This window comes from Lepidochelys kempii, chromosome 21 (assembly GCF_965140265.1).
Source record: "Lepidochelys kempii isolate rLepKem1 chromosome 21, rLepKem1.hap2, whole genome shotgun sequence".
NCBI classification, from domain to species: domain Eukaryota; kingdom Metazoa; phylum Chordata; order Testudines; family Cheloniidae; genus Lepidochelys; species Lepidochelys kempii.
This window is the reverse complement of record NC_133276.1, coordinates 7,112,146-7,138,630: the sequence shown is the minus strand read 5'-3', so window position 1 is coordinate 7,138,630 and position 26,485 is coordinate 7,112,146. Positions and strand designations below refer to the sequence as shown.

The 26,485-nt window shown below is 48.5% G+C and overlaps 1 protein-coding gene across 1 annotated transcript in view; it reads left to right on the top strand.

Moving 5' to 3' along the window:
* Nucleotides 1–21,362, top strand: part of TMCC2 (transmembrane and coiled-coil domain family 2) — an 89,788-nt gene extending 68,426 nt beyond the window's left edge. The window contains 3 exon segments of the mRNA XM_073320150.1: nucleotides 7,266–8,203; nucleotides 10,523–10,658; nucleotides 13,263–21,362. Of these exon segments, the coding sequence (XP_073176251.1) occupies nucleotides 7,266–8,203; nucleotides 10,523–10,658; nucleotides 13,263–13,574 (1,386 nt within the window). The 3' untranslated portion in view covers nucleotides 13,575–21,362.
* The last annotated feature ends 5,123 nt before the right edge of the window (nucleotides 21,363–26,485 follow it).

Genomic DNA, 26,485 nt, shown 5'->3' with positions numbered 1-26,485 from the left:
CAGATATGGTGATGTCTACCTCCATATCCTCATTCCCATTTATCATGCTACCATTATCCCTAAGATCCTCTTTAGTCTTATTAAAGACTGAGGCAAAGTATTTGTTTAGATATTGGGCCATGCCTAGATTATCCTTGACCTCCACTCCATCCTCAGTTTTTAGCGGTCCCACTTCTTCTTTCTTTGTTTTTTTCCTATTTATATGACTATAGAACCTTTTACTATTGGTTTTAATTCCCTTTGCAAGGTCCAACTCTACTTGACTTTTAGCCTGTCTCACTTTATCCCTACATATTCTGACCTCAATAAGGTAGCTTTCCTTACTGATCCCTCCCTTCTTCCACTCCCTATATGCTTTCTGCTTTTTCTTAATTACCTCTCTAAGATGCTTGCTCATCCAGCTTGGTCTACAACTCCTGCCTATGAATTTTTTCCCCTTTCTTGGGATGCAGGCTTCCGATAGCTTCTGCAGCTTTAATTTAAAATAATCCCAGGCCTCCTCTACCTTTAAACCCATAAATTCTTCAGTCCAATCCACTTCCCTAACTAATTTCCTTAATTTTTGAAAGTCAGCCCTTTTGAAATCAAAAACCCTAGTTGCAGATTTATTTTTGTTAATCCTTCCATTCAGTTTGAACTGAATTAGCTCATGATCACTTGAGCCAAGATTATCCCCTACAACCATTTCCTCTATGAGATCCTCATTACTCGCCAAGACCAGATCTAAAATGGCATCCCCTCTAGTCGGTTCAGCAACTACTTGTTGAAGGAATCCATCAGCTATCGCATCTAGGAAAATCTGAGCCCTATTATTATTACTAGCACTCATCCTCCAGTCTATATCTGGGAAGTTAAAGTCTCCCATGATCACACAGTTTCCATTAGTATTTACTTTATTAAAAACATTAAAAAGGGCTCTATCCATATCCAAATTAGATCCCGGTGGTCTATAGCACACCCCAAGCACTATCCTAGGGGAGGCTCTAATAGTTTTCTTCCCCAATTTAATTATTGCCCAGACAGACTCAGTCATATCCATTTCATCGCTTCTTATTTCTTTACATTCTATCTCATCATTGATATACAGTGCTACTCCACCACCTTTACCTTTATTTCGGTCTTTCCTAAACAGCACATACCCTTCAATACCTGTAGCCCAGTCATGACTACTATTCCACCAGGTCTCTGTTATACCTATAATATCTGGTTTCACTTCCTGCACCAGTAACTCTAGTTCCTCCATTTTGTTACCTAGGCTCCTTGCATTAGTGTACAAACATCTTAATTTTTGCTGTTTGGCCTCACTCACATTCTGTACCCTATTAGGCACGGTTATTTTACTACCAGTATAACCTATTAGACTTGTATCTACACTGCCCTTCCTCCTACCTACAGCTGTATCCACTCTTACTTCATTTTCTTTCCACTCTATGCTAAATTCTGGCGTGGAGATTACCTGGACATCTCCCAACCATCTCCCCCAAATTCCTAGTTTAAAGCTCTCTTAATCAGTTGTGCCAGCCTCCATCCTAGAAGTCTATTTCCTTCCCTACTCAGATGAAGTCCATCCCGAGAGAACTGTCCTCTATCCATGAATGCCTCCCAATGGCCATACATCCCAAAGCCCTCCTTATAGCACCACTGCCTAAGCCATCTATTGATAGTCATAATCTTGTCACACCTTTGTTGCCCTTCTCTAGGAACAGGCAAAATCCCACTAAAGATCACCTGAGCCTCAATTTCCTTAAGCGTCCTCCCCAGCCTAACATAGTCTCCCTTAATACTTTCCAGTGAGAATCTAGCCGTATCATTTGTTCCCACATGAAGGATAATTAGGGGATTCTTTCCCGCTCCCTTTAGAATCCTTTTTAACCTCAGGTCTACATCCCGTATCTTAGCACCTGGAAGACAGCACACCCTCCTATTTTCTGGATCAGCTCTGGTTACAGGCCTATCTATTCTTCTCAATAAAGAGTCCCCAATCACATAGACCTGCCTTTTCCTAGTGACGGTGCTATTCTCCAGTCTATCCCCTGTTCCCTCTGGCTGCAAGTTTTTTCCATTCCCATTCTCCCTTGTAATCCTTTTTAACCCATCCTGTATCCTCCTGGGGCTCATATTTGGTGTAATCTCCATTAACTCTTCCCCTTTTCCTATAGGACTAACCGCTCTTCTCTTCTTCCTTGCCCTGTCACCTTCAGTGACTACCTGCTGAGCCCCTTCTTCATTTTCCAACTCTGCAAACCTATTCTGAAGCTCTATTTCTCCTTCACTAGCCCGTCTTTTCCTCTGCCTAGTTCTTTTAGTCACATGCTTCCACTGACCACTTTCCTCACCCAGTCTCCCCTCAAAATTCCCTAGTCCTGCTTCCATCTGCAAGTCTGAGCTTTTCCCTTCAGATACCTCATGTCTTTGCTCCATAATCTGCTCAAACCCCTTCCTAAACTCTACCAGACTTTCCACCTGCATCTCCAAACCTCTGATCTTTTCCTCCATCAGCTCTATCAGACGGCATTTCATGCAGACAAAACTCTTACCAGGTGCCCCCTCCAGGATCATGTACATACCACAGCTTCCACATCCAGTCATCTTCATTGTGTCATCTGCTACATGGGTCACTCCCACTGCCACCTCTGAATCTGTCATAGCCTTCCCACCTAAATCCTGTTAATCTGGGAAACACAAATCACACCAAAACACCACCACCCACAGCAAAACCAAACCCCACACAAGCACCACAAGACAAACTCCGCTTTCAAACTCCCACTCGAACTCCCCTGTTTACAGCTCTGTTTGCCAGCTCCTGTGCCGCTGCAGCTGTCTGTGCCGATGCCTGACTGGCTGCTGCCTTTATGGGACCCCTAGTCAGTGAAGCTCCGCCCCCTAATCAGGGCTCAGCTTCTCTCCCAGCACAAAGCCCCTCCAAGCCTCTAAACATACAGATACCACCAATACAAAACCAAACACACACACAAATACCTTCTCCTCCAACAGAACTCCCACTCAAACTCCCCTGTTTACAGCTCTCTTTGCTAGCTCCTGTGCCGCTGCCTGACTGGCTGCTACCTTTATAGGACCCCTAGTCAGTAAAGCCCCGCCCCCTAATCAGGGCTCAGCTTCTCTCCCAGCACAAAGCCCCTACACTTACAGATACAAACAATACAAAACCAAACACACACACACACACACACACACACACACACAAATACCTTCTCCTCCAACAGAACTCCCACTCAAACTTCCCTGTTTACAGCTCTGTTTGCTAGCTCCTGTACCGCTGCAGCTGTCTGTGTCTGGTTTGGCCGACTGCGGCTCCCTCTGGGCGCGGTTCGCTGCTCCAGGCCGATGGGGGCTGCGGGAAGCGGTGCGGGCCGAGGGATGTACTGGCCGCTGCTTTCCGCAGCCCCCATTGGCCGGACACAGCGAACCGCGCCCAGTGGGAGCTGCAATCGGACGAACCTGCGGACGCGGCTGGTAAACAAACCGGCCCGGCCCGCCAGGGGCTTTCCCTGAACAAGCAGCGGCCCTAGTTTGGGAAATACTGATTTAGATAATGGCACAGAGAGTACGTTCTAAAGTTTGTGGACCATACCAAGGTGGGAGGGGTTGCACGTGCTTTGGAGGATAGGATTAAAATTCAAAATGATCTGGACAAACTGGAGAAATGGTCTGAAGTAAATAGGATGAAATTCAATAAGGATAAATGCAAAGTACTCCACTTAGGAAGGAACAATCAATTGCACACACAGAAAATGGGCAATGACTGCGTAGGAAGGAGTACTGTGGAAAGGGATCTGGGGGTCATAGTGGATCACAAGCTAAATATGAGTCAACAGTGTAACACTGCTGCGCAAAAAAAAAAAAAAAAAAAAGCATACATCATTCTGGGATGTATTAGCAGGAGTATTGTAAGCAAGACACAAGAAGTAATTCTTCCGCTCTACTCCTTGCTGATTAGGCCTCAACTGGAGTATTGTGTCCAGTTCTGGGTGCCACATTTCACGACAAATGTGGACAAATTGGAGAAAGTCCAGGGAAGAGCAACAAAAATAATTAAAGGTCTAGAAAACGTGACCTGTGAGGGAAGATTGAAAAAATTGGGTTTGTTTAGTCTGGAGAAGAGAAGACTGAGAGGGGACATGATAACAGTTTTCAAGTACGTAAAAGGCTGTTACAAGGAGGAGGGAGAAAAATTGTTCTTCTTAACCTCTGAGGATAGGAGAAGAAGCAATGGGCTTAAACTGCAGCAAGGGCAGTTTAGGTTGGACATTAGGAAAAACTTCATAACTGTCAGGGTGGTTAAGCACTGGAATAAATTGCCTCGGGAGGTGGTGGAATCTTCATCATTGGGGATTTTTAAGAGCAGGTTGGAGAAACACCCATCAGAGATGGTCTAGATAATATTTAGTCCTGCTTTGAGTGCAGGGGACTGGACTAGATGACCTCTCGAGGTCCCTTCCAGTTCTATGATTCTATCCTGGCCCCCTGGAAGTAGGTGGCAAAACTCCCACTGACTTCACTGTGGCTAGGATTGCACTCAGAAATTAAAAAAAAACACAGTAAAACTACCTCCAGAGTATATTGCAGCAGGTGGCTTTCAATCCTGTGGCAAACAGTTTGTAATTCAAAGACATTCTTGCTCCTAGTCTATTACCGTATATAACAATTATGGCATGATGTTATTACTGGCCAAGCACCAACGCTTTGCAAAACATACCAGCAGGGGACAAAGGCTTTCTCTGCATCTTCAAAGGTCTTTGCAGATATTAACAATATCTTTAGAAATCAGGGTCTTTATAACACCCCAAAAAGGGGAATTAGCTGTTCCCCCCTCCCTCCACACATTTGTAATCTCTCTCTTGGCCACGGATGGGGGCAAGGCCTGAAGAAGGAACATGTCTGATCTTAGAGAAAACGCTTTATGTCTATGTATTGTGAAAGATCATCTCAATCCTCAGCATAGGGCCTGTCTGTACTGGTGCAAAGCCCCAGTGTAGATGTGCTGCACCAGGATTAAACAGGAAAATTTGCACGAGTGCAAGCCCCGAATTTGACACAATGCCTTTGCGCTGGGGGTTTGCACCAGCATAGGTACTGCACTGCTACAACTCTCCCCAGCATGGACGGGCCCTTAATGTTCTCTGTCCTTTGGTCTCCAGAAGTGCCCTTCGAGTTCCCTAGAAGGATCCACATGCTGCACATCCCACCGCAAGCCCCCGCTACCTTTATGTAGTAGTGTTGGCTGCCAGGAGCCATGCATGGACCCAACAGAAGGACTGGCTGGTCACTGCGTGGATGGACCACTGCAGCCTGGGGAGTAAAGCATGCAACAGAACAGCGCAGATCACCTCCTGGGCATGATCTTCTGCGCCCTCTGCACGCTGAACTTCCATTGAAGTCAATGGTGTTCCATGCAAGATCAGACTCCCTATTATTTTTATAGCACTGTAGGTGCTCATGAGACATCACAGACATCTAGGAAGACAAGATCACTGTGTCCAGAAGCTTATTTGTCTAAAGGCCTGATTCTGCTTCCATTGATGTCATTAATAGGGGGTTCCATATGGTTAATATAATAGCAACCCATGGAGGAGAGGAGAATCAACAGTGAACAACAGAGGCAAATCCCTTCCTAGTAATGAAATCTGTGCCTGTCTCATCCACACCTAGGACACGTCACTTATTAAACCTTTACGTGCAGTCTCTGGAGAACGCGCCACTCCTCCTGTGCAAGATGTTCCCTGGGGATAATGTATTCCAAAGTAACAATCTATCAAAATTATACTGTACTAAAGGGTCATTCTGTGAAAATGTGATGGAAATTAGAAATCAGGCCATGTCTGCCAACAATATTTAACTGTTCGCCAACTCTTCATTAGAAGCCACAAGCCATTTATGCATCACCTACATTTGCATGACAGTTTGCATAGAAAACTCAGCCACTGGAAAATGTGTGGTTTTCAAATGGGAAGGCAGTGTGCTTTAGGCATTTCAAACTGGGCATAGGGAGACAGGCCTGGTTTCTATTCCTGGCTTTACCCGCGACATTTTTGTGTGGCCTGTGGCTAGTCACGTCCCCTCTCTATGCCTCAGGCTGTCTGTCTGTAAAATGTAAGTTAAAGCACTCCTGTCCCTCCCTGCGGGACGGAACGTGAGGGATTGAAAATGTTTGTAAAGGGATCTGGAATCCTCTTGCAGAAGACAAGGTGTCACTGGGATGGGGAAGGGGGTTAATGTGTCTTCAGCCTTCTGATATCGCAGTATTAGAAGGAACAGTCTCTTCCCCATTTGTAAATCCAGGTCACGCCTGGGTTTCTCTTTCCTGTTTGTGAAAATCCAGGGCATTTGTCTGTGCTCTAGAAACCAAAGCCTGAAAAAAAGAGGCCAAAATACAGGCTGGTTCCTGAATCTCTGCATGTGCTCCTGTTTTGGTGGCAGATTTGACCATTGGTTTCAGCTTCCTAGTCTTCCCCACTCAAGCAGTCTGATTCAGCGGGTGTGGCAAAGCAACGTAAGCCAGGGCTCCTGGGTTCAATTCGTACCTCTACAGCTGATTAAGAATATCAGAATGGCCACACTGGGTCAGACCGTATCCTGTGTTCTGACAGTGGCCAATGCCAGGTGCTACAGGGGGAAAACTGACTCACTGAATGGCTTCAGGCCAAGTCACTGCCCCTCTCGAAGCGTCCATTTCCTCATCTGGAAAGTGGAGAAAATGTTACTTCCTCACCTTTGCAGCTTGGGAGGAAGTTGTGCTAAGCCTTGTTAGAACTCACAAAGCAGTAACTTGTCTGTGATGAGAGGAGACAGATCCTGAGTACAAGATGTTAGAACCTGAAATGCTTCCAAACTTATAACTTTTTTCAATGATATTTTCCCCAGACGGTTTGGATTTGCAAATCTAGTAAAAGACCGGAGCGTCTAACACGCTATCCTTGCACTGAACGAGTGTAAAATGTCAGAGGCAAGCTGCCCTGTGCAGGTGACCGTAGAGCAGAAGTTTACTCAAACAATAGCCTATCTGCCATAAGGGTACCCAATGCAAGAGTTTTGTTGCTGAATCTGCTCACTGGCTTCTACAAATGGTGCAGGTAATGGTGTTACTGATGGGAAACATCTACCAGGAACCAACCTGCTTCTGTCTGTCTCTCTTCTTTCTCTGTCCCTGTTTGTTCATTGCTGTGGAACCTGAGGCTCCCCCCATTCCCTGGGTGTGTTGTTTTTAGACCCCTCTATTCAGACTTCTTCTTTCTCTTTGCTCCCAGCTGGACAAAGGAGACGTGAGCACGCTTAGCCTGCCTTCCAATGCCAGCCACGGCGACTCCGACGTCGGCAACATCTGCTTGGATGTCCCAGATGGCACCCCAGACCCGCACAGGACGAAAGCAGCCATCGACCACCTGCACCAGAAAATCCTCAAGATCACCGAGCAGATCAAGATCGAGCAGGAGGCTCGGGACGACAACGTAGCTGAGTACCTGAAGCTGGCCAACAACGCCGACAAGCAGCAGGCCTCCCGCATCAAGCAAGTCTTTGAGAAGAAGAACCAGAAGTCGGCCCAGACCATCGCCCAGCTCCATAAGAAGCTTGAGCACTACCACAAGAAGCTAAAGGAGATTGAACAGAACGGGCTCTCCCGACAGCCCAAGGATGTGTTTCGGGACATGCACCAGGGCCTCAAGGATGTGGGGGCCAATGTCCGGTCCAGCATCAGCGGCTTCGGAGGTGGGGTAGTGGAAGGCGTCAAGGGGAGCCTGTCGGGTTTGTCCCAGGCCACCCACACGGCTGTGGTCTCCAAGCCCCGGGAGTTTGCTAGCCTGATCCGGAACAAGTTTGGCAGCGCCGACAACATTGCCCACCTGAAGGACGCTCTGGATGACGGGCACCCCGAGGAGGCTTCGAGGACTCTGAGCGGCAGCGTCACCCTGGTGTCCAGCCCCAAGTATGGCAGTGATGACGAGTGCTCCAGCGCCACCTCGGGATCGGCGGGGGGCAGCAACTCAGGGGCAGGGCCCGGCGGCTTGGGGAGTCCCAAGTCCAATACCCTGGACAGTCACCACAATAACTTTGACACCATCCTGGAGGAGCTCCGGGAGATTAAGGACAGTCAGTCGCACCTGGAGGACTCAATGGAGGATCTCAAGGCGCAGCTGCAGAGGGACTATACCTACATGACGCAGTGCTTGCAAGAGGAGCGGTACAGGTAGGGCCAGCCCCAGTGCAGCTGTGTGTGAGCGCGTGCATGGGTGCCATCTCCCTGTCTCTGCAAGGCTGCTCCTACGTGGCTCACACCAGTGGGCCTGCATCTCCATTGGCCCTTCATAGCATTGCTATTTTATATGTGGTTCTTTGCAATTCGTTGTGCAGAGCTGTTCAGTTAAAGCAAATGCCTTCAACGCCCACTGCCACCCTGCTCAGGAGCAGCCCTACAATAACGAACCACTGTGCGCAGCTCCAGTGCACCCCCTGAGCAACTCCACAGTAACAAAGCCGTGTATGCAGCCTGGCCCCCAGAAGCAACCCTACAATAACAAGCCGCTGTGCACGCTTGAACAACAATAACAAATAAATGTGTGTGCACAGTGGACGAGGATATTGGTAAGGAAGTAGATTCACGTTTCAAGCTTCCCAATATGGAAAATAACTGATTTACCGCAATGATGCCACACACCTTGACAGTGTCTTTGAAGAAACAAAAATTGGGTGTTACTGAGCGCACTTGGCTTTTTAGGGGGTTGTAAATTCCAATATATTTTACTAATGGGGGGGAGGGCACTATAGTTTAAACCCACAAACCCAGCTACAAAGAATTCTGGAATAAGGTAGATCCTGGGATGGTCTATTGGCCATTTTGTGGGTCACAGATCAATAACAAGGCTGAGAACCACTGGCTTAGGCAATGAGATATAAAGCCGAGCCATTCAAAAGGGCAAATCTAGGGGGGAAAGGTTCTGCAGTACCTGAGCGTTCTGTTTTCCATGAGAAGAGGAAGCGTGGGATTCTGTTCCCATTAGGGAAAGGAACCAGGATTTGTTACACTGAGCCCAGCAAGCTGCGTGTGGCCTCCACATTGACGAGCCAGGCTCTGCTTGTTTGTTTAGCTGTAGGACCTCCCAGCCGCCCGTAGCCCTGAAGGAATCCCATGATGCTTCCCCTCTGCCAATCACCCTGAGAAAAACGGCTCTTTGCTATTTATAAGAGGCCAGAGGAAATGCTTGACAGGCAGTGCCAGCCCCCTCAACTCTTGGGAACGGGAAACAAGGACCAGCCTCCAAATGGGGCATTGGCTTGGGCTTGCTTTATTTTAGATCATTTTGGCTGAGGACAAAAGTTGAAACCCTGTTTAAAAATACTTCTCCAACTGCGAGCCGGCTTGTGATGTCATTGGGGTTCCTTTTTCCCCCCAGCCCTGCTATTTGAAGGGTCTTCCAAGCCCTTCTCGGAAGCTGGAAAATGTCCTGAAATATCCTTGCCAGTGTCAGACGAGATGGAAATAAAACACCGTGTTCCCAAATCCAGATAGTCCTAAGTGGCCAAAGAAACTCCCCTCCCTTCCTTCCTCCCCCCTCCAACAAAGGGGACTGGGGGTAAGGGTCACAGAGCCTTTCTCATTGACTAGAGTGTGCTGGTTTGAATGCGACTTAGGGGCTCAGGTTCAGGAGGAAAGCCATTACCATCTGATGGCCTATATGAAGCGAAGTGGGAGTGCAGCTCAAGTGGCAGCCACCCCTGTCGTGTGCACTTGGATGGCAGTCTTGACACAAAGTCCAAGGACTGAACAGGTGACAAAGACAGCTGAGCTGTCCTCTCATCCTTAGAGATCAGGGCTAAGGCACTGGGCTCTGTTTGTACTGCTGTGGATAAGATGGGGTGGAAGGTTCACTTCCCCCACCCCATTAGACACAAGGTGCCCTTCCAACACATTTCATCTCAGAGAGGGAGGCACAGGAGAGGCTTAGGAGCTGTGTAACCAGGAGATTCTGAAGCTCCGCTGACCTGTGGTTTCAGGGCCATTTGAGTTCCTTCCACGGCTAAGGGAGTTCTGGAGAATCCGAGGTGGCTGCTTCTGAGAGCGAGACCAGCTCCTCGGGGAGTGCGGCACAAACCAGGCATCCTAGAGACAAAACAGAAGAGAGATGAAATAAACTCCACATTATCAATCGCTGCATGCACACAGCCTCCTCTGTCTGCTTCTAATTTGCATCCTTCAAAGTGTCCATTTGTTGACTCCAGGCAGCACTGGAACCTGTCCTATTTGTTTTAGGTGCCATGGTGTCATTGCTGTGTGGAGTGCCTCAATTGCTTGATACACAAAGTCATTTCCATGTCATCCAAGTCACCTCTGTATGCTAGATATCTGGGGCGCCAGTGAGGTTTGCGCTGGGGGGAACTGGAATTAATGGAATCTCAATTTGATGGAAACAGACTGTTCTCCTTGCATGGTAGGAGAAAGATGAATCAAATGTAATAACCCGGCTGCCAGCATTCACACCTTCCCCATGCACCTTCTCCACCCCCGCAGATACGAACGCCTGGAAGAGCAGCTGAATGACCTGACGGAGCTCCACCAGAATGAAATGACCAACCTGAAGCAGGAGCTAGCCAGCATGGAGGAGAAGGTGGCCTATCAGTCCTATGAGAGAGCTAGGGACATCCAGGTATGGGAACCCAGAGAGGCCACGCCACCATCCTTACTCAGCTGAACTGGCATCTTTTTGCAGATGAGATAGGAAAGGGGCAGGGGGCGGGGAGCGCGCAGATTTCTGCAATGGGAGAACGGACACTACGTGCCTCGGGGGGAAGTGTGGGGCTAGTACCTGAAAGATGGAGGGGAAGGAATTCCCTTTTAAGGAATGAGCTACCACCTTCCAAAGCAGTCATTTGCTGGGATACGCTGTTCAGAGGCAGAGAGCCTAGAAGAGACAGCAGTGGGACAATTTAGCCATGACCCTCCGAGACTCTTAGTCCGGTAGAGAGCTGCATGGCTCTGGGGACTAGTGATGGACTACTGAGGGCTGTTCCGTGGCCCGCATGGAATGTGTGCCTGGAATGTGTCCAGTTCCTAGTGAACTAAATTCACTTTAAACAAGAGGTAAACACAGGATGTTTCTGGGAACAGTGCAAAGGTCTGAGTCACTCACTTAGCAGCAGGGCAGAGAAGCAGCCTGAGGTGAGCAGAGGGGCTCATTGCAGGAGTCACAGAAATGTAGGGCTGCAAGGGACCTCCAGAGGCCATCTAGTCCAGCCCCCTGTGCTGAAGCAGGACCAAGTAAACCTAAAACATCCCTGACAGGTGTTTGTCCAACCTGTTCTTTAAAACCACCAATGTTGGGGATTCCACAACCTCCCATGGAAGCCTGTTCCAGAGCTTAACTACCCTGAGAGTTAGGAAGCTTTTCCTAATATCTAACCTAAATCTTCCTTGCTACAGTATAAGCCCATTACCTCTTGTCCCACCTTCAGTGGCCGTGGAGAACAATTGATCACCATCCCCTTTATAACAACCCTTAGCATATTTGAAGACTGATCAGGTCCCGGCTCAGTTTTCTTTTCTGAAGACTAAGCGTGCTTTCCTCGTAGGTCAAGTTTTCTAAACCTTTGATTATTTGTGTTGCTCTCCTCTGGATTCTGTCCAGTTTGTCCACATCAAGTGTAGCACCCAGAACTGGACACAGCACTCCAGCTGAGGCCTCATTATTGACAAGTAGAATGGGACAATTACCTCTCATGTCTTACATACAACATTCCTGTTAAAACCTATGGGAGCAGATGCCAGCTCCCTGCTTTGTTCTGGTTTCCAGAGGTGCTCAGCTGCCACGTCTCTCTGGAGCACCTCTGAAAACGGGGCTGCTGGGGTCTTACGGACAGCACCAGCTAGACCATTGAAATCTATGTCTCTGTCAATCCGTCTGTCTACCTGTCGGGGTTTTTGTATTGCACCCAGTACGTAGGGACTGATCAGAAGTGCTCCGTTAGGACTGTCACATCGCACCGCCCTTTGCATTGTCGCCTTTCGGGTGTCAATAATATACGGGCCATTTATCAGAGGCCCCCAGTGGGTGGATTTGACTGTCGCTGTTCAGCACAGTCTGCAGGGGACTGTTCTGCCCTCACGTGGCAATTGGGGGAACTTCCCAGTGGAATTGACTATATTTGATGCTCAGGTTTTATTCGCCCTTTGGAAAAAATAGCACATGTATCGTGGAAGGGAAGCAAATACATTTCAAGTGAATTAAGAACAAACCAAGCAAAATGCAAATCTGCAAAGCAATGGAAAAGCTCTGTGCTTTCCTTACATGCATTGCACCTTCTTCACCAGGCACGTGTGGGCAGATATAGCTGTATCTCTGCCCTCCCCCCAATGCATTGTGCATACTATATACTTCCCCTTTCTCTGATACCTCTGTTTAACGCTCAGAATAGCGGGTTCTCGTGGATGCAGGTGGGGAAGGTTTTGAGGAAAGTTTTGTGCCATGTGCACAAGAATCCCGTCAACCAGGGATCCCAAAATGGAGTCTTTGCAATTTGTTTCTTTCTGACTATCATACGCCTTCATTGTAAGGCTCTTCGGGGTGATGCTTTCAATGGTACAAGATTATCAGGGCAGAACCCTAATAATAACCCTACTTTGCACAGCGATAGCTCAGCAGATCTCAAAGCACTTTGCAAATGTTAATTGAGCCTGACAACCTACCTTAGGTTTCAAAGTAACAGCCGTGTTAGTCTGTATTCGCAAAAAGAAAAGGAGTACTTGTGGCACCTTAGAGACTAACCAATTTATTTGAGCATATAAATTGGTTAGTCTCTAAGGTGCCACAAGTACTCCTTTTGTTTTTGCAACCTACCTTAGGTAGGTGAATGACACTCCCCTATTCCGGGTGGGTGTACTGAGGCACCCAGCATTGTTTAAGCATCTTGTCCCAAAGTGTCACAGCCAGGAACAGAAACAAGGAGCGCTGCGCTCTCACCTACACTTCCTCACTGAGTTGGGTACCGAACCCAGGCATCCTGGCTTTCCAGTCCCTGGCTCTACCCCACCAACCTCCCCTCCCTCACGGAGACAGGCACGGAACCCAGGAGTCCTGGCTCCCCAGTCCCCAGCTCTAACCCACCAGCCTTCCCTCCCTCACGGAGACAGGCACAGAACTCAGGAGTCCTGGTTCTAACCACCAGACAGCACTCTCTACCGCACAGTGTAGCCGCTACGCTGTGGTGTCCTACCCTGCGGCCAAACTAACCGTGGTTCACGTCTACCTCTGCAGGAAGCGGTGGAGTCGTGCCTCACCCGCGTCACCAAGCTGGAGCTCCAGCAGCAGCAGCAGCAGGTGGTGCAGCTGGAAGGGGTGGAGAACGCCAATGCCCGGGCCCTGCTAGGCAAATTCATCAACGTCATCCTGGCCCTCATGGCAGTGCTGCTCGTCTTCGTCTCCACCATCGCCAACTTCATCACGCCCCTCATGAAGACCCGCATGCGCATCCTCAGCACCACCCTGCTGCTCCTCTTCCTCTTCCTCCTCTGGAAGCACTGGGACTCCATCGCTTACTTCCTGGCGCATGTTTTGCTCCCCAGCTGATTCCCTGGGGGCAGCATTCCATTTTCCTACTGAGAAAACAGGAAAGGGATTGGCGGGTGGGGGAGAAACTGGAACCTTCCATAAAATGTCTTCATTCATTCGGTTCAGCCTGGTTTCCCACCCCCTGCACCCATCCATATTCACATCCTGCATCCTCATTGTGGCCAGGAGCATGGGCTGTTGCGCCAGAATTGTTCACTCCTCCGCGAAGCCCTGGGAGTTGAGGATGGGGAGAGCGATGGAGAGTTTGGAAGAAGCCTGTAACTGGCATGTTCTTAGTTTGTTTGTTTGTTTTTAATGACATTATCATAATAGTCTCTGGGCACGAGGCTTTCTTTACATGCCAGCTGCCACCGGGACTGTAATTTAAAAGCTTTGTATCCAGAGCAGAGTTTGCCTTTGAACCCAGCCACCGGGAAACTTTCTCTAGCGAGAGGAGAGGTTTTTTCTTAAAGACAAGGCTGGTGAAAAGCTCATACCTGGGATGCAATAAAGAAATCAATAGCAAAAGGAAGAAGTGGCGCTCAGAGTGAATATTCTAATGTTTCTGCTCCCGGGAGAGCTTGCATATTTGATGAAGCAGAATGTACACATCACACCAGCTTCTCCAGACCAGACGCTTGTTCATTCCCATTGTTACCAAACAGCTGACAAGCTGAACACAGAATTGGGGTTGCTATTTATTATTAGGATGGCGTCCTTTGCACAGCTGATCATTGGCGTACGGCCAGCGGATACCAGTTCTGGTTCTGATCAGAAAACACATACACTTCTGGCACAGGTGAAACACAGTGGGTTGGCGTTAGTTTTTTTCCTACTTTGGCTTTTGTTTGATCTCTTCAGGGACACGTGGACCTTCCAACATTGCACCTATGAAATTTACGATCTACGCAAAGTGTTGTGCGCATGTTTTAATTTATTTCGAGGTTCTGTTTCCATTTGTGAATCGAGCGTGGGGGTAAAATGCAGCTGCTATCACAGCCTCCATGTTGCTAAAGACAGAGCATGTTGTCTCAAAAGTTTCTTGAATGGTTTCATATTTATGTGCGTGTGTGTATGTATACATACACACACACACAATCACATCCTCTCCTGTTGCAACTGGGTTTAGCTCCAGTTTACAGTCACAGAGAATTTGGCCTTTCGTATCTTTGAGGCTCATTCCTGCTTTCCTGACACAGCCAGAAATTCTACAGGTGTACTAAAGAAGTCAGTGGATGTGGTGGTGTGGCACGGAATGCAGGATTGAGTGCTTGGAAGGAGGGATTGTCCTAATTTGGTGAACAGCCAGTCACCTTTGTCCGTTAAAGGAAAATGGCCTGCATTGTCTCTCCCCTTGTTTCTTGGGCTTTGACACCTAGAAGGTGGTATGGGCTCCTCCATGCTATCTTTTGGTTTCTCAGCTGAACACCGGGGATATGCTGTGACTTTGGAGTGTAAAGATCTAGCCAGGAAATTCATTCCTGGTCTAACTTCATTGACCAATGAATCCTAGCTAGGATTGCTCCTATAGGCAGAAGTGCAAGGATCCCATTTGTATGATGCAAAGGTCAGTAATTCAAGGGTTGTTGCAAACAATATGCAAGAAGCATGGCTGATAAAGGACATGCTTGCATTTCCCATTCCAGATCTTGGTCTGTGTATAATCCTTGCACCTTTGCCAGAATGGATACATGATAAAGAATAAATGACTAGAGGGTGGATGGACTGGGAGGAGGAAGCATTGGGCCTGATTCCCCCCATGTTGTGCAGACACATCTGTGCAGAGTAGGTGTGGAACGTTCCTGTTCTGATGTAGCGTGGGAAGGGCGGCACAGGGTGCAACGCGGTGGAGAATCAGACCCCAGGAGTTCTTTAGATGATAGATTGCTTCCCTCCTCATGGCAATCCTTCCTGCAAGACATTTGCAAATGCCCGTTCAAAAACTCCGACATCCTTTTGCCTTTTTCCATGCCGGTTATGAAGGATGAACACATGTGGGGTGTCCACTTATCAAATATGGGCACCTAAGCTTGGCTCCTGCATTTCTGCCACTCATACCAGCACCTGGAACTGGGTCCAGGAACCTCGAGCGTCCATTGGAGTTGGGCACCCCTGGTTAAGAGCTGGACCTAGAACATTTGGGCAGTGGGAGGGGGCACGCCTGAAATAACACCCCACCATGTTCGGCTTTGGTGTTAGGTGGTGGGGACTGCTCTTTAGAATGATCAGCCGTATACTGCAGAGACCTCTGTTGGAAAAGCTCACATGAAATGTACAAGCAATGCTCTGAGCCTTCTTGGAGACTGGGGGGATGTGAGCCCCAACCTCTCTTCTATAGACCTATTTATTTTGTATTTTTGTAAGGATTTAGCTAGAGTTAACATTCCTGATTTTATCAGTTATCCAAGGAAACTTGGATTCTGTTGGAAACGACGAGCTAATTTATATATTGACACCAGGTTTGATATTCTCAGACCCGAGGGGCAGAAATCTTAATACACTGATAATTCCAAATGGCTACAACTTATGGCCCAGGTTCAGGAAAGTGTCCTGCTTCAGGACAGCATGTAAGCAGATGCTCAACTTTAAACACTTGCTAAAGTCTCTTTGAAGTCTGTAGGATTTAAACACACCCTTAAGTGCTGTCCTGGAGAAGGGCAGTCCTAAGCACATGCTTTAAATGCTTTCATGCACTGGGGCCTAATAATCAAGGTTCTGGTTCCCCTTTCACTGGGGTAGCTCCACAGACTTCAACGGAGCATCCAGTCTGGAGTAGGCAGGGGATCTGATTAATCAGACAAAAGGTTGAGCTCCTTTCAGGGGGCCCAATTGTTTTTTCACTCTAGTGTAAATAAGACGTTGCAAAGGTATTTTTGTTTTATTTCAGTAAAACCTAGAGGCCCCAAATCAAGGTCCAGGCGCCATTGTGCTGGGTGCTAAACTAACATGTAGTAAGAAAGTCCCTGCCCCAAAGAGCTTACAGTTTAAATAGGAGACACACCAGGTAATAGAATCCAGGTTTCCTGCATCCTACGTCAATGTCCTACCCCCTGGACCAGGCCACCCCTCAAGCAGCTCTTTACATGCGCAAAACCAGTTTGCGATCATGGTCTGCAAGGTGATAAGCGGGGACCATCCCTTCTTCAAAGATGACCACTAACTCCTGGGTCGGGTCTCAGTTAGGCTGCAGCACCAGTTATTGCTGCCAAGGTCACGTGTGCTCCACCAGGAGCAAGGAGAGGAAGAGGGGCCCTTTAACCCCTCCATTAAGTTTCCTCCCCCTCTCAATAAGCCATTCCCTCTATTTCCCTGATGCCTCAGGACCCACATGTTGACCTGATCCTCTCCTCCTGCAGCTAGAACTCTGACAGAGCATGAGGCATTTCCCTGCAATCAGCCACTCTCCTGCTGCCCAATGGATGGGAATCTGTGGGATCTTTCTGCCTGTCTGTCGTACTAAAAGCATTGTCCATCCCTAATCCGATCACTGTCAGTATCATTGTACAGGCTGCAGGGGCAGTGTTACTACCTGGAACAGTGGTTCACAGATCACTGTGGTCTCTGACTGCTTCCACACAGCTACGCCCCTTGTCTCCTGCATTATGAGCTGCACCAGAGCTATAAAGCAGGGAACAGGCAAAACAACTCCAAGGCGGACTCCCAAGCTACCCTCCAAACCCACTTCTCAGCAGCCAGGCCCACCTGAGTCAAAGTATAGCTCTGCTGTTCCTGCCCACACTGTAGCAGAAACAGAAGAATATCTTGCTTCTCCTGCATTTTAATGGCTGGTTGTTTCTCTGGAGGAATTGGGTTTCAAAGACTTGGTGACAACCGTTCAGGTGGCTGGCAGAGGTGCCTCACACACACCATCGGAAGTATTTAGAGGCTGAACTAAATCTGGGATGGGACATGTTGATAAATAAAGGGAGGAAGTATTTAATGCAAAATGTAGTGGAGATTAGACTTGGGAAGTGTAGGGCCTGATTCGCCCTTGCCCTGCGCTGCCCTGTGTCTCATCATTTACATCCACGCCAAGTGAGGGGGAAGTGCCACTCAAGTGCAAATTATGACAAGATGCAAGGCAGCATCTTGGGTGGCTGGGGCTAAATCTCCTCTTACACCACTTGTCCGCTGACTGCTCCTAATTGACAACAGTATAAAATCAGAATCAGGCCCTGTGCTCTCCCTTATGGAGATATGGGCAATTGCTGACCACTGGCTCTACCCATCTAAGTGTCAGAGACACGCCATAGAAGGCAAAGAGGTGCAGTAGATGGAGTGGAAGGGTTGCTAACCTGGTGGTAGTGATCAGGCTGCACTGTAGAGCTTCCCAAGTTTCATTTGGCTGACAGGTTTCCCTCTATCTCTAAGCACTTTTTAAAGGACAAGCCACAGCTGTTTTGAGCAAACAGATCTTCTCAGGTCTGCACAGGATTCAAGAATGGGGGGAGGCCAAAACCAAACTAACAAAAAAAAGGCCTTTTAAGAAAGCCTCCAAATCACCCCCCCATCACCAGAGGTCCTAGTCCACACTTAAAAGTTAGGTCAACCAAGCTACACAATGCAGAGCTGTGAAAAATGTCACAGTGCTGAGCACCTGTTAGGTCATCCTAACATCCAGTGTAGACTTCAGTCTACACTTTAGCAGCAGCACCAGAAGTGGCTGGAGCACAGACATACCCTTAATGTTGTAGGAGGGAGGCAGGCTTTCTCCCTTTTCCCGAGGCACCAGATCAGGGAGGAACCACTTAACCACAATCATAAGACCCTTACTTCAGGGCAACCAGACTTACATGCAGAAATAGCAAAGTTTCTAGGACCCATGACAGGCTAGTGACCTGGGGATCTGTAGCAGACAACATAGCTACTGATCCTCTCTTTCTTAGCAGCCCAGCTACTGGGCTTTTCCTGTTTATGTAGCCAAGCCACAAGGGTGGGGCAGGGTGCTCCTTGATTGTGCCCAGCCTTTCTTGGCTGTAAACTCCAGACTGTCGCTTAAAGGGGTAGTACTACTCCCTATCACTGTCTGTTTTATAATATATCATTATATGTGTTATGGTAACAACCAACTGAGATCAGGACCCCATGATGCCAGGTGCTGTACATACCCATAATGAGGGACAGTGCTGATCATCAGAGAGCTTATGATCTAAATAGACAAAGGATGGGAGGGGAAACAGACGCACAGAGCGTGGCAACTGTCATGCCCATGGTCACACATCAGGGCAGTGTCAGACTCTCTGACTGGGTCCACTGGATTTTCAGGGCATATTTGCCTTGATTTTGTTCTGCAAGAGCTGCAGTTATTTGCCAGGGTGGGGAGATGGTTTATTTTAGGAAAAATTGCAGAGAACTTTTGAAATGTTAAAAATGATTGTAATAGATATTATGGGGCAGTTTTATGTCCCTGTTCTTCAATGACTGTGGCCCCGACCCTGGCACACAGGTAACTGTACTCAGTTGTTCCTACTGACCTTAATGGGACAACTTACATGAATATAATTAGGCACACGCCTAAGTATTTGCAGGATCTGGGCCTGAGACTCCACAAATATTCTGTCTCGGGGACACTGGCGGGGAGTTTCAGCCCCCAAATTTAGATTTTGTTTCAAGTTTTACAGAAATGTTTCATTGGTTTTCTTGTGATTTCTACCAGAACAGATTTTTTGTGCAGAACTTAAAAGTTTCCTGCAGTTTTTGCAACCCAACCTCACAGCCAGGAATTGAAACTGACTAAAAAAAACCCCAACAGTTTAAACTGACCACTGTGGTTCCATTGTGCAAGAGGAGTCAAATGCAAAAAGTGAACGACTGTGTAAATGGCAAAAAGCCATTTAGCGTGTAAAAAAATGGTTTCAGAAGTGATTCTCCTGGGGGGGATCGTTAATGACGTGGATGAGGAATTTGCTCTTTTGTTGTTGTTTTTTTTATCATTTATATTTGTCATCTGACAGTGTTCTTTGGAGAACAAAGGGTGAAATTCCCACCAGCACAAGGTTGAGGCATTATTCAGAGCCTCAAAACAGGGTTTAAATCATGGCATTATGTGGTTTGTAGCCTTTATGAACAGGGGTGAATTTCACCCTAAGAGCCTGATCCTGCCAAACAACTGCTAGGTAGCATTGTGCTTAGTGTTATTACCATGATGGTCTCATCAAGCCATTGCAAGCTCATGGTAATAATCACAATGGTCCTGCTCCAAAGCCCACTGAAGTCACTGGAAAGCCTCCTGCCAATGGGACAGACCCCGTGCCAGCTAGTTATCATTTGCAGCATCAGACCTGAAAACATTAAACCAAACAATATCATGAATCATATGTTTAGTGCTAGGGATTTCAACAGTGCAGTGAATGAACCGCAGGGTTTACCAATACTGAGGTGCACAAACCCATCCCTGCTCACCTTGATCATCCATGTGACTGCAGCACAAATGCCACCGAGCAGCAAGGACAGAAGGGTCCCGAGCCTACAACCACACAGGCACATGAGTAGCTTTACTTCCGTGAGGAGTCCCACTGAAAGCTGTGATTTCCAGAGACGTTAGCACCCCCCCACCACCTTGAATTTCCATCAGCAGTAGGCACTTTTCATGATTATTATTTGTCATGTATTTGCATTGCAGTTCACCTGAGGGCCCTGCTCATAGGCAGGACCCCGGTGTGCTGGGTGCAGTCCAAATACATAAGAAAGGACAGGCCCTACCCCAAGAGCTTGGGGCCAGATTTTCAGGTGCCTAAAGACGCGGATAGGCATCTTGTGTGGTTTGCAAAAGTGTCTGTTTAAAATAACTGCCGAATGCCCATTGATTTCTAAGCTACTGAGGCTTTTTTGTAAGTTCCAGTAGGCGCCTACCTGCACCTTTGAAAATCTGGCCCATCGTCTGAGACAAGAACTTCACTCTTTTAGGTCCTTTTGAAAATCCCAGGAGAAGTGAATGGGAACTACTCAGGCTTAAACAGGTGCAGGCATCATCAGGACCCGAGCCTTGCTGCTCATCCCTGAAAGAGGCACGGCTCCCCTCGGCACCATGACCCTTTCTGATGCCGTGTGTGGCTGTATTTATTGTCGTTGCTTGACACTTGTACCTCTCTCTGTCATATACTGTCTCTTTCCCATCAGCACTTCCATGCATGGGAAGCTTCGATTTCATCTTGCTACTATTTGTTTTTGTTTGTTAACTTTTTCCAATAAATGTGTAAAAACCAGCCAACCAATTAAATGAAACGAAAAAATTTTCTGAAATTGGAAAGTACTTTAAAAAAATATATCCTATGATGAGAGCGTTTTCCAAAAGATAAAGCAAAAAAAGAAAGGAAGGAAGGAAAAGCATGAGAAAATATTTCAAAGGACGATGGAGGTGTGCGGGAAGAGACACGCTGAAGGTGTCATTTGCCATTCTCTGTGGACCGTGGGGCTTCTGGTTTAGCAAAGCTACTTCCCACACGCTGGGGGACTGCCATTTTATACCTTCGGAGGATGAACTTGAGTGAAGATTTTGCTATGGTTCTTCAGGGATTTTTCCCTTCCTTGTTACCAGAATCATAGAATATCAGGGTTGGAAGGGACCTCAGAAAGTCATCTAGTCCAACCCCCTGCTCAAAGCAGGACCAATCCCCAATTAAATCATCCCAGGCAGGGCTTTGTCAAGCCTGACCTTAAAAACTTCTAAGGAAGGAGATTCTACCACCTCCCTAGGTAACGCATTCCAGTGTTTCACCACCCTCCTAGTGAAAAAGGTTTTCCTAATATCCAACCTAAACCTCCCCCACTGCAACTTGAGACCATTACTCCTTGTTCTGTCCTCTTCTACCACTGAGAATAGTCTAGAACCATCCTCTCTGGAACCACCTCTCAGGTAGTTGAAAGCAGCTATCAAATCCCCCCTCATTCTTCTCTTCTGCAGACTAAACAATCCCAGTTCCCTCAGCCTCTCCTCATAAGTCATGTGTTCCAGACCCCTAATCATTTTTGTTGCCTTTCGCTGGACTCTCTCCAATTTTTCCACATCCTTCTTGTAGTGTGGGGCCCAAAACCGGACACAGTACTCCAGATGAGGCCTCACCAATGTTGAATAGAGGGGAACGATCACGTCCCTCGATCTGCTGGCTATGCCCCTACTTATACATCCCAAAATGCCATTGGCCTTCTTGGCAACAACGGCACACTGTTGACTCATATCCAGCTTCTCGTCCACTGTCACCCCTAGGTCCTTTTCCTCAGAACTGCTGCCTAGCCATTCGGTCCCTAGTCTGTAGCGGTGTTGGATTCTTCCGTCCTAAGTGCAGGACCCTGCACTTATCCTTGTTGAACCTCATCAGATTTCTTTTGGCCCAATCCTCCAATTTGTCTAGGTCCCTCTGTATCCTATCCCTACCTGCCACCGTATCTACCACTCCTCCTAGTTTAGTATCATCCGCAAATTTGCTGAGAGTGCAATCCACACCATCCTCCAGATCATTATGAAGATATTGAACAAAACCGGCCCCAGGACCGACCCTTGGGGCACTCCACTTGATACCGGCTGCCATCTAGACATGGAGCCATTGATCACTACCTGTTGAGCCTGACAATCTAGCCAACTTTCTACCCACCTTATAGTGCATTCATCCAGCCCATACTTCTTTAACTTGCTGACAAGAATACTGTGGGAGACCGTGTCAAAAGCTTTGCTAAAGTCAAGAAACAATACATCCACTGCTTTCCCTTCATCCACAGAACCAGTAATCTCATCATAGAAGGCGATTAGATTAGTCAGGCATGACCTTCCCTTGGTGAATCCATGCTGACTGTTCCTGATCACTTTTCTCTCGTGTAAGTGCTTCAGGACTGATTCCTTGAGGACCTGCTCCATGATTTTTCTGGGGACTGAGGTGAGGCTGACTGGCCGGTAGTTCACAGGATCCTCCTTCTTCCCTTTTTTAAAGATTGGCACTACATTAGCCTTTTTCCAGTCGTCCGGGACTTCCCCCGATCGCCATGAGTTTTCAAAGATAATGGCCAATGGCTCTGCAATCACAGCCGCCAATTCCTTTAGCACTCTCGGATGCAACGCATCCGGCCCCATGGACTTGTGCACGTCCAGCTTTTCTAAATAGTCCCAAACCACTTCTTTCTCCACAGAGGGCTGGCCACCTACTCCCCATGCTGTGTTGCCCAGCACAGCAGTCTGGGAGCTGACCTCATTCGTGAAGACAGAGGCAAAAAAAGCATTGAGTACATTAGCTTTTTGCACATCCTCTGTCACTAGGTTGCTTCCCTCATTCAGTAAGGGGCCCACACTTTCCTTGGCTTTCTTCTTGTTGCCAACATACCTGAAGAAACCCTTCTTGTTACTCTTAACATCTCTTTGAAAACTTTGAAAACTTGCTGAAAGGCCAACCAGGCACCATCCTGGTTAACTGCATTTAAGAGCTTTTTATGTTGCACTGAGAATAAACCTCACAGGTTGTTGGCTGGATCACGGGGGGCGCATGTTCATAATCAGCCAGGGCCTCTGCCCACGTTCCCCTTTGCACACGTGCAGGAGCAGAGATCCAACAGGCTAGGTCTGTTTTGGTGCTCAGCTGCTATGGGATCCTGTGCTATTTCTTAACCACTGGAAAGCGATAAGGTAGCCAAATCCCAGATTGGATTTCAGCTGCCTGCACTGACCTAGAAAAGTACCGAAGCAATCTGAAATAGCAGCTGAGCAAGCAAGACCAGGGATTTGGGGCCTGATGTTTCAAATCAAGCTGATGGCATTGCTGGCTTGGAGGGTGAACTGGCCCCTGTTCCTTGCTGCCCTCTTCCCTTCCAGCCTATGGCTAGAGTGGAAGAGTAGACAGTGAGTTGTTTCCATATCCGTTACCAGAAGGAGTGACTGGCAAGCTTCCCCCCACTCCCAGCCTGATCCTGTGGCCAAAGAGGGAAATCAGGTGATGAGGGGCTCCCCACTCCCTTCCCATTGCTGGAGAAGCAAATCAGGCTGGCTCTCAAGTTACAAATCTTGGGGGGGGGGGGGGGACGGCAGTCACTTGCTGTGCCTGGGGCAGGTGCTGTAGTATCCCTGAGAGTGCTGGTGGGCGTTGTGCGTGGGCAGGACCTCTCCCTACCAGGCTACTTGTATGTGAAATCAGCTTGAGGAGGGCAGTGGAGAGTTGGCAAGTGGGCTCCAGATGTGATTCCTTCCCTCCCCACTGGAGAACTTTCATGCCCAGCCAGCCAAAGGGATGATGAGATGGCTCCAGCTCAGCGGAGAGGCCAATCCCGCCTGGGGTTAATTTGCTCTCTGAGCGTGATGGGTTCCCTTTGTGCAACAGTGGCCCCCTGGCACTCACTGGCTGGTGTAAATCAGCACCGCTGCATTGCTTTCAATGGAGCGTTGCTGACTCTAGCAGCTTAGTGGCATTGCACGGCTTTACACCAGCCGAGAAGCTGGCTCTCTGGGTGGAGTGGCTCTCGTGAAGGCCCCGGGGAGGGGCTGCCAATTTTCTATGTTCGACTGAGAGCAGATGAATGGTTAGACACCAACTGGAAAGGGTCTACCCCCAGGCTTGAGCTGCCCTTCCATTGTAGGGCCCGAGTGGGCAGCCAGCACCTCTGCATGTGTTACCCAGCACACCCCCAATGTGTCCCTCCTGGCGTGTGTCTATGGAGCAGTGTACCCTGGAGGCCTTTCATCCCCTCGAGGGTGCAGGATGACTTCCTACCCTGGGCCAGTCTCCCGGAGCTCATGTTTTCTACTTGATTCGCAGCTAGGGACTATAGCCTGGCTAATGAACATGTGTACAGAGGCTGGGGGCATGACAGAGGATGTATACCAAGGGCATGGCGCCTGCCCCCAAGAGCTCATGCTGGAATGCAGACCAAACCCAGGGTAATGGGAAGAGGTTGGAAGTGAGGCGAGCAGTGTGGAGGGGGGCAAAGAAGACGAGAGGGGGCCCTTGAAGGAGGGGAAGTGGGCAGCAGCTGCCTACAGGGTACGCAAGAATAGAGGTGTGAAGCTGAGAGGGGCAAATGCCTCCCCACAGCACAGCCCCAAAAAGGTGGCCCAATGAACACAGTAACCCCTGTCCTCCAGCCCTGGGCAGAGCTTCCAGAGCGTCGGCCTCAGGCCAGCTCCTCAGCTGGTGCAAATCCGTGCCACTGAAGTTACACTGTGCCAGTTTACACCAGCTGAGGATCTGAGCTGAGGATCTTTATATGACATCCCTGGGAGGTGGAGTTGGGTGCATCTTAGAGCATTTGCGTTTCTGCTGTGTGTGATTTCTGTGCGGCTGACACCCGATCGGAAGCTTTTTCATCTTATCTTCAGGCTGTTGCTGGAGCGCGGCATGGAATTCCTCCCCCACCTCATTCCCTCCCCTGTTCGGTTTCCCCGTTCTGGTCTGTGGAACCGGGCACCTGCTGCTGGGCTGCTCAGCACACCTTGCCCAGTCGGCCGAAAAGAATCGTTGGCAAGGAGCAAGCGGTGAGGGGCTCTGTGTCTGTACCATTGTCAGATTTTATGCCATTAAATAGCTGTAAAAAAATTGAATAAACTTTCAAAGTCTGAAATCTCTAAAAAGAGCTCCCTTGGCCCTTTGGTTTTCATTTTCTGTTGAAAAATTGGACCTAAGCGCTTTTAGTGCGGTTGATATTCACCCCGTGCTGAGAGGCTAGGCACCGAGCCCCATTTAAAACTGGTTTGGAGCACTTACATTCATTATTTTATTTATTTGTATTGAGCTAGCACCTAGGTGTGGACCAAGCCCCCCATTGTGCTAGGCGCTGTATAAATCTAGAACAAAAAGCTGGTCACTGCCCCAAAGACTTTCCAATCTAAGAAGCAGGCCTGAGACAACAGATGGGTACAGACAGACAGGGGCATGCAAGGAAACGGTGAGCTACTAATGAACAGTGTAAGTGGGAACTCAAGAGCTGCTCATATCTTGGGCTGGCTTCTGCGCTGGGTTGATTTTCACCCAGAAGGAAGGCTAAGAACACGGAGGCCAATGTAAGGCTGGCAGGGCTGCCAAGCTAAATACACTGGGAGTCTGGCCTAGCTGCACCCGCATACGCTGCTGATCCCTGCAGTAGCAGAGTGCCTTAGGCCTTGTCTAACCTGAGTTACCTCTTCCAGTTTTCTTTCCAAGTTTTGCACCATGGCCTCTAGACTTACAACAAGTAACAAAACACCAGCACCTTGTCTACACTAGAACATGCCATGGTGTGGAAAGAAGAAACCACTGTCAGGCTCTAGCAAATCCGGGGTCCCTCATAGTGGGGTGACTTAGTTTACCACCACCCCCGCCCCAAGGAGCTGCAATAAAGGGCAGCTGGCTACACTCATCCCTTGGAGCCAGTACTGAATGAAAGACCCAGCGTGTTGTTCGGGGCTGCGCTGCTGGAGGGGCCAGTTGCAGGTGAAATGCAAAACCAAGGGCCAGACCTCCAATGGGAATGAAAATCCTGGGACATGAATGATGCGGGGGGGGGTTATTAACCTCCGGCACCTGCCCACATTCCAAGCAGGCTAATTCCATCTTCCTCCCTAGCCCCACTCTTGGCCTTCACCATCACAATGCCTTCTTTGCTGTTACTCTGCTTGGAGCGGCCAGTGAACAGCTGGGCCGTGGAGACTTAGCCCTCCTCTTAGCCCTGGAAGGGTTCCCTGTGGGTCATGCTGGGGTGGCAGAGTGTGGGAAGTATGCCCTGCCTCTGGCCAGTTTGTACCTGCTAGGTGGATACACACCCATCTCAAGGGCTATCATCGGGCTGATTTCAAGGTGGCAATGTGAAGGGTGAGGGTGCAAAGGGAAGGAGCAGCAGGGGTGGGCTTTCTAAGGCCAGCTCCCTGGAAAACCAGCCTGGGTGAGCCAGTGCCCGCGGACCCCAGACTGTACAGGCTGGAATTAGTTTCCCAAGGGCCTGGCAGTGAAGGCAGGTTTGAAAAAAGGAACTTTTAAAGA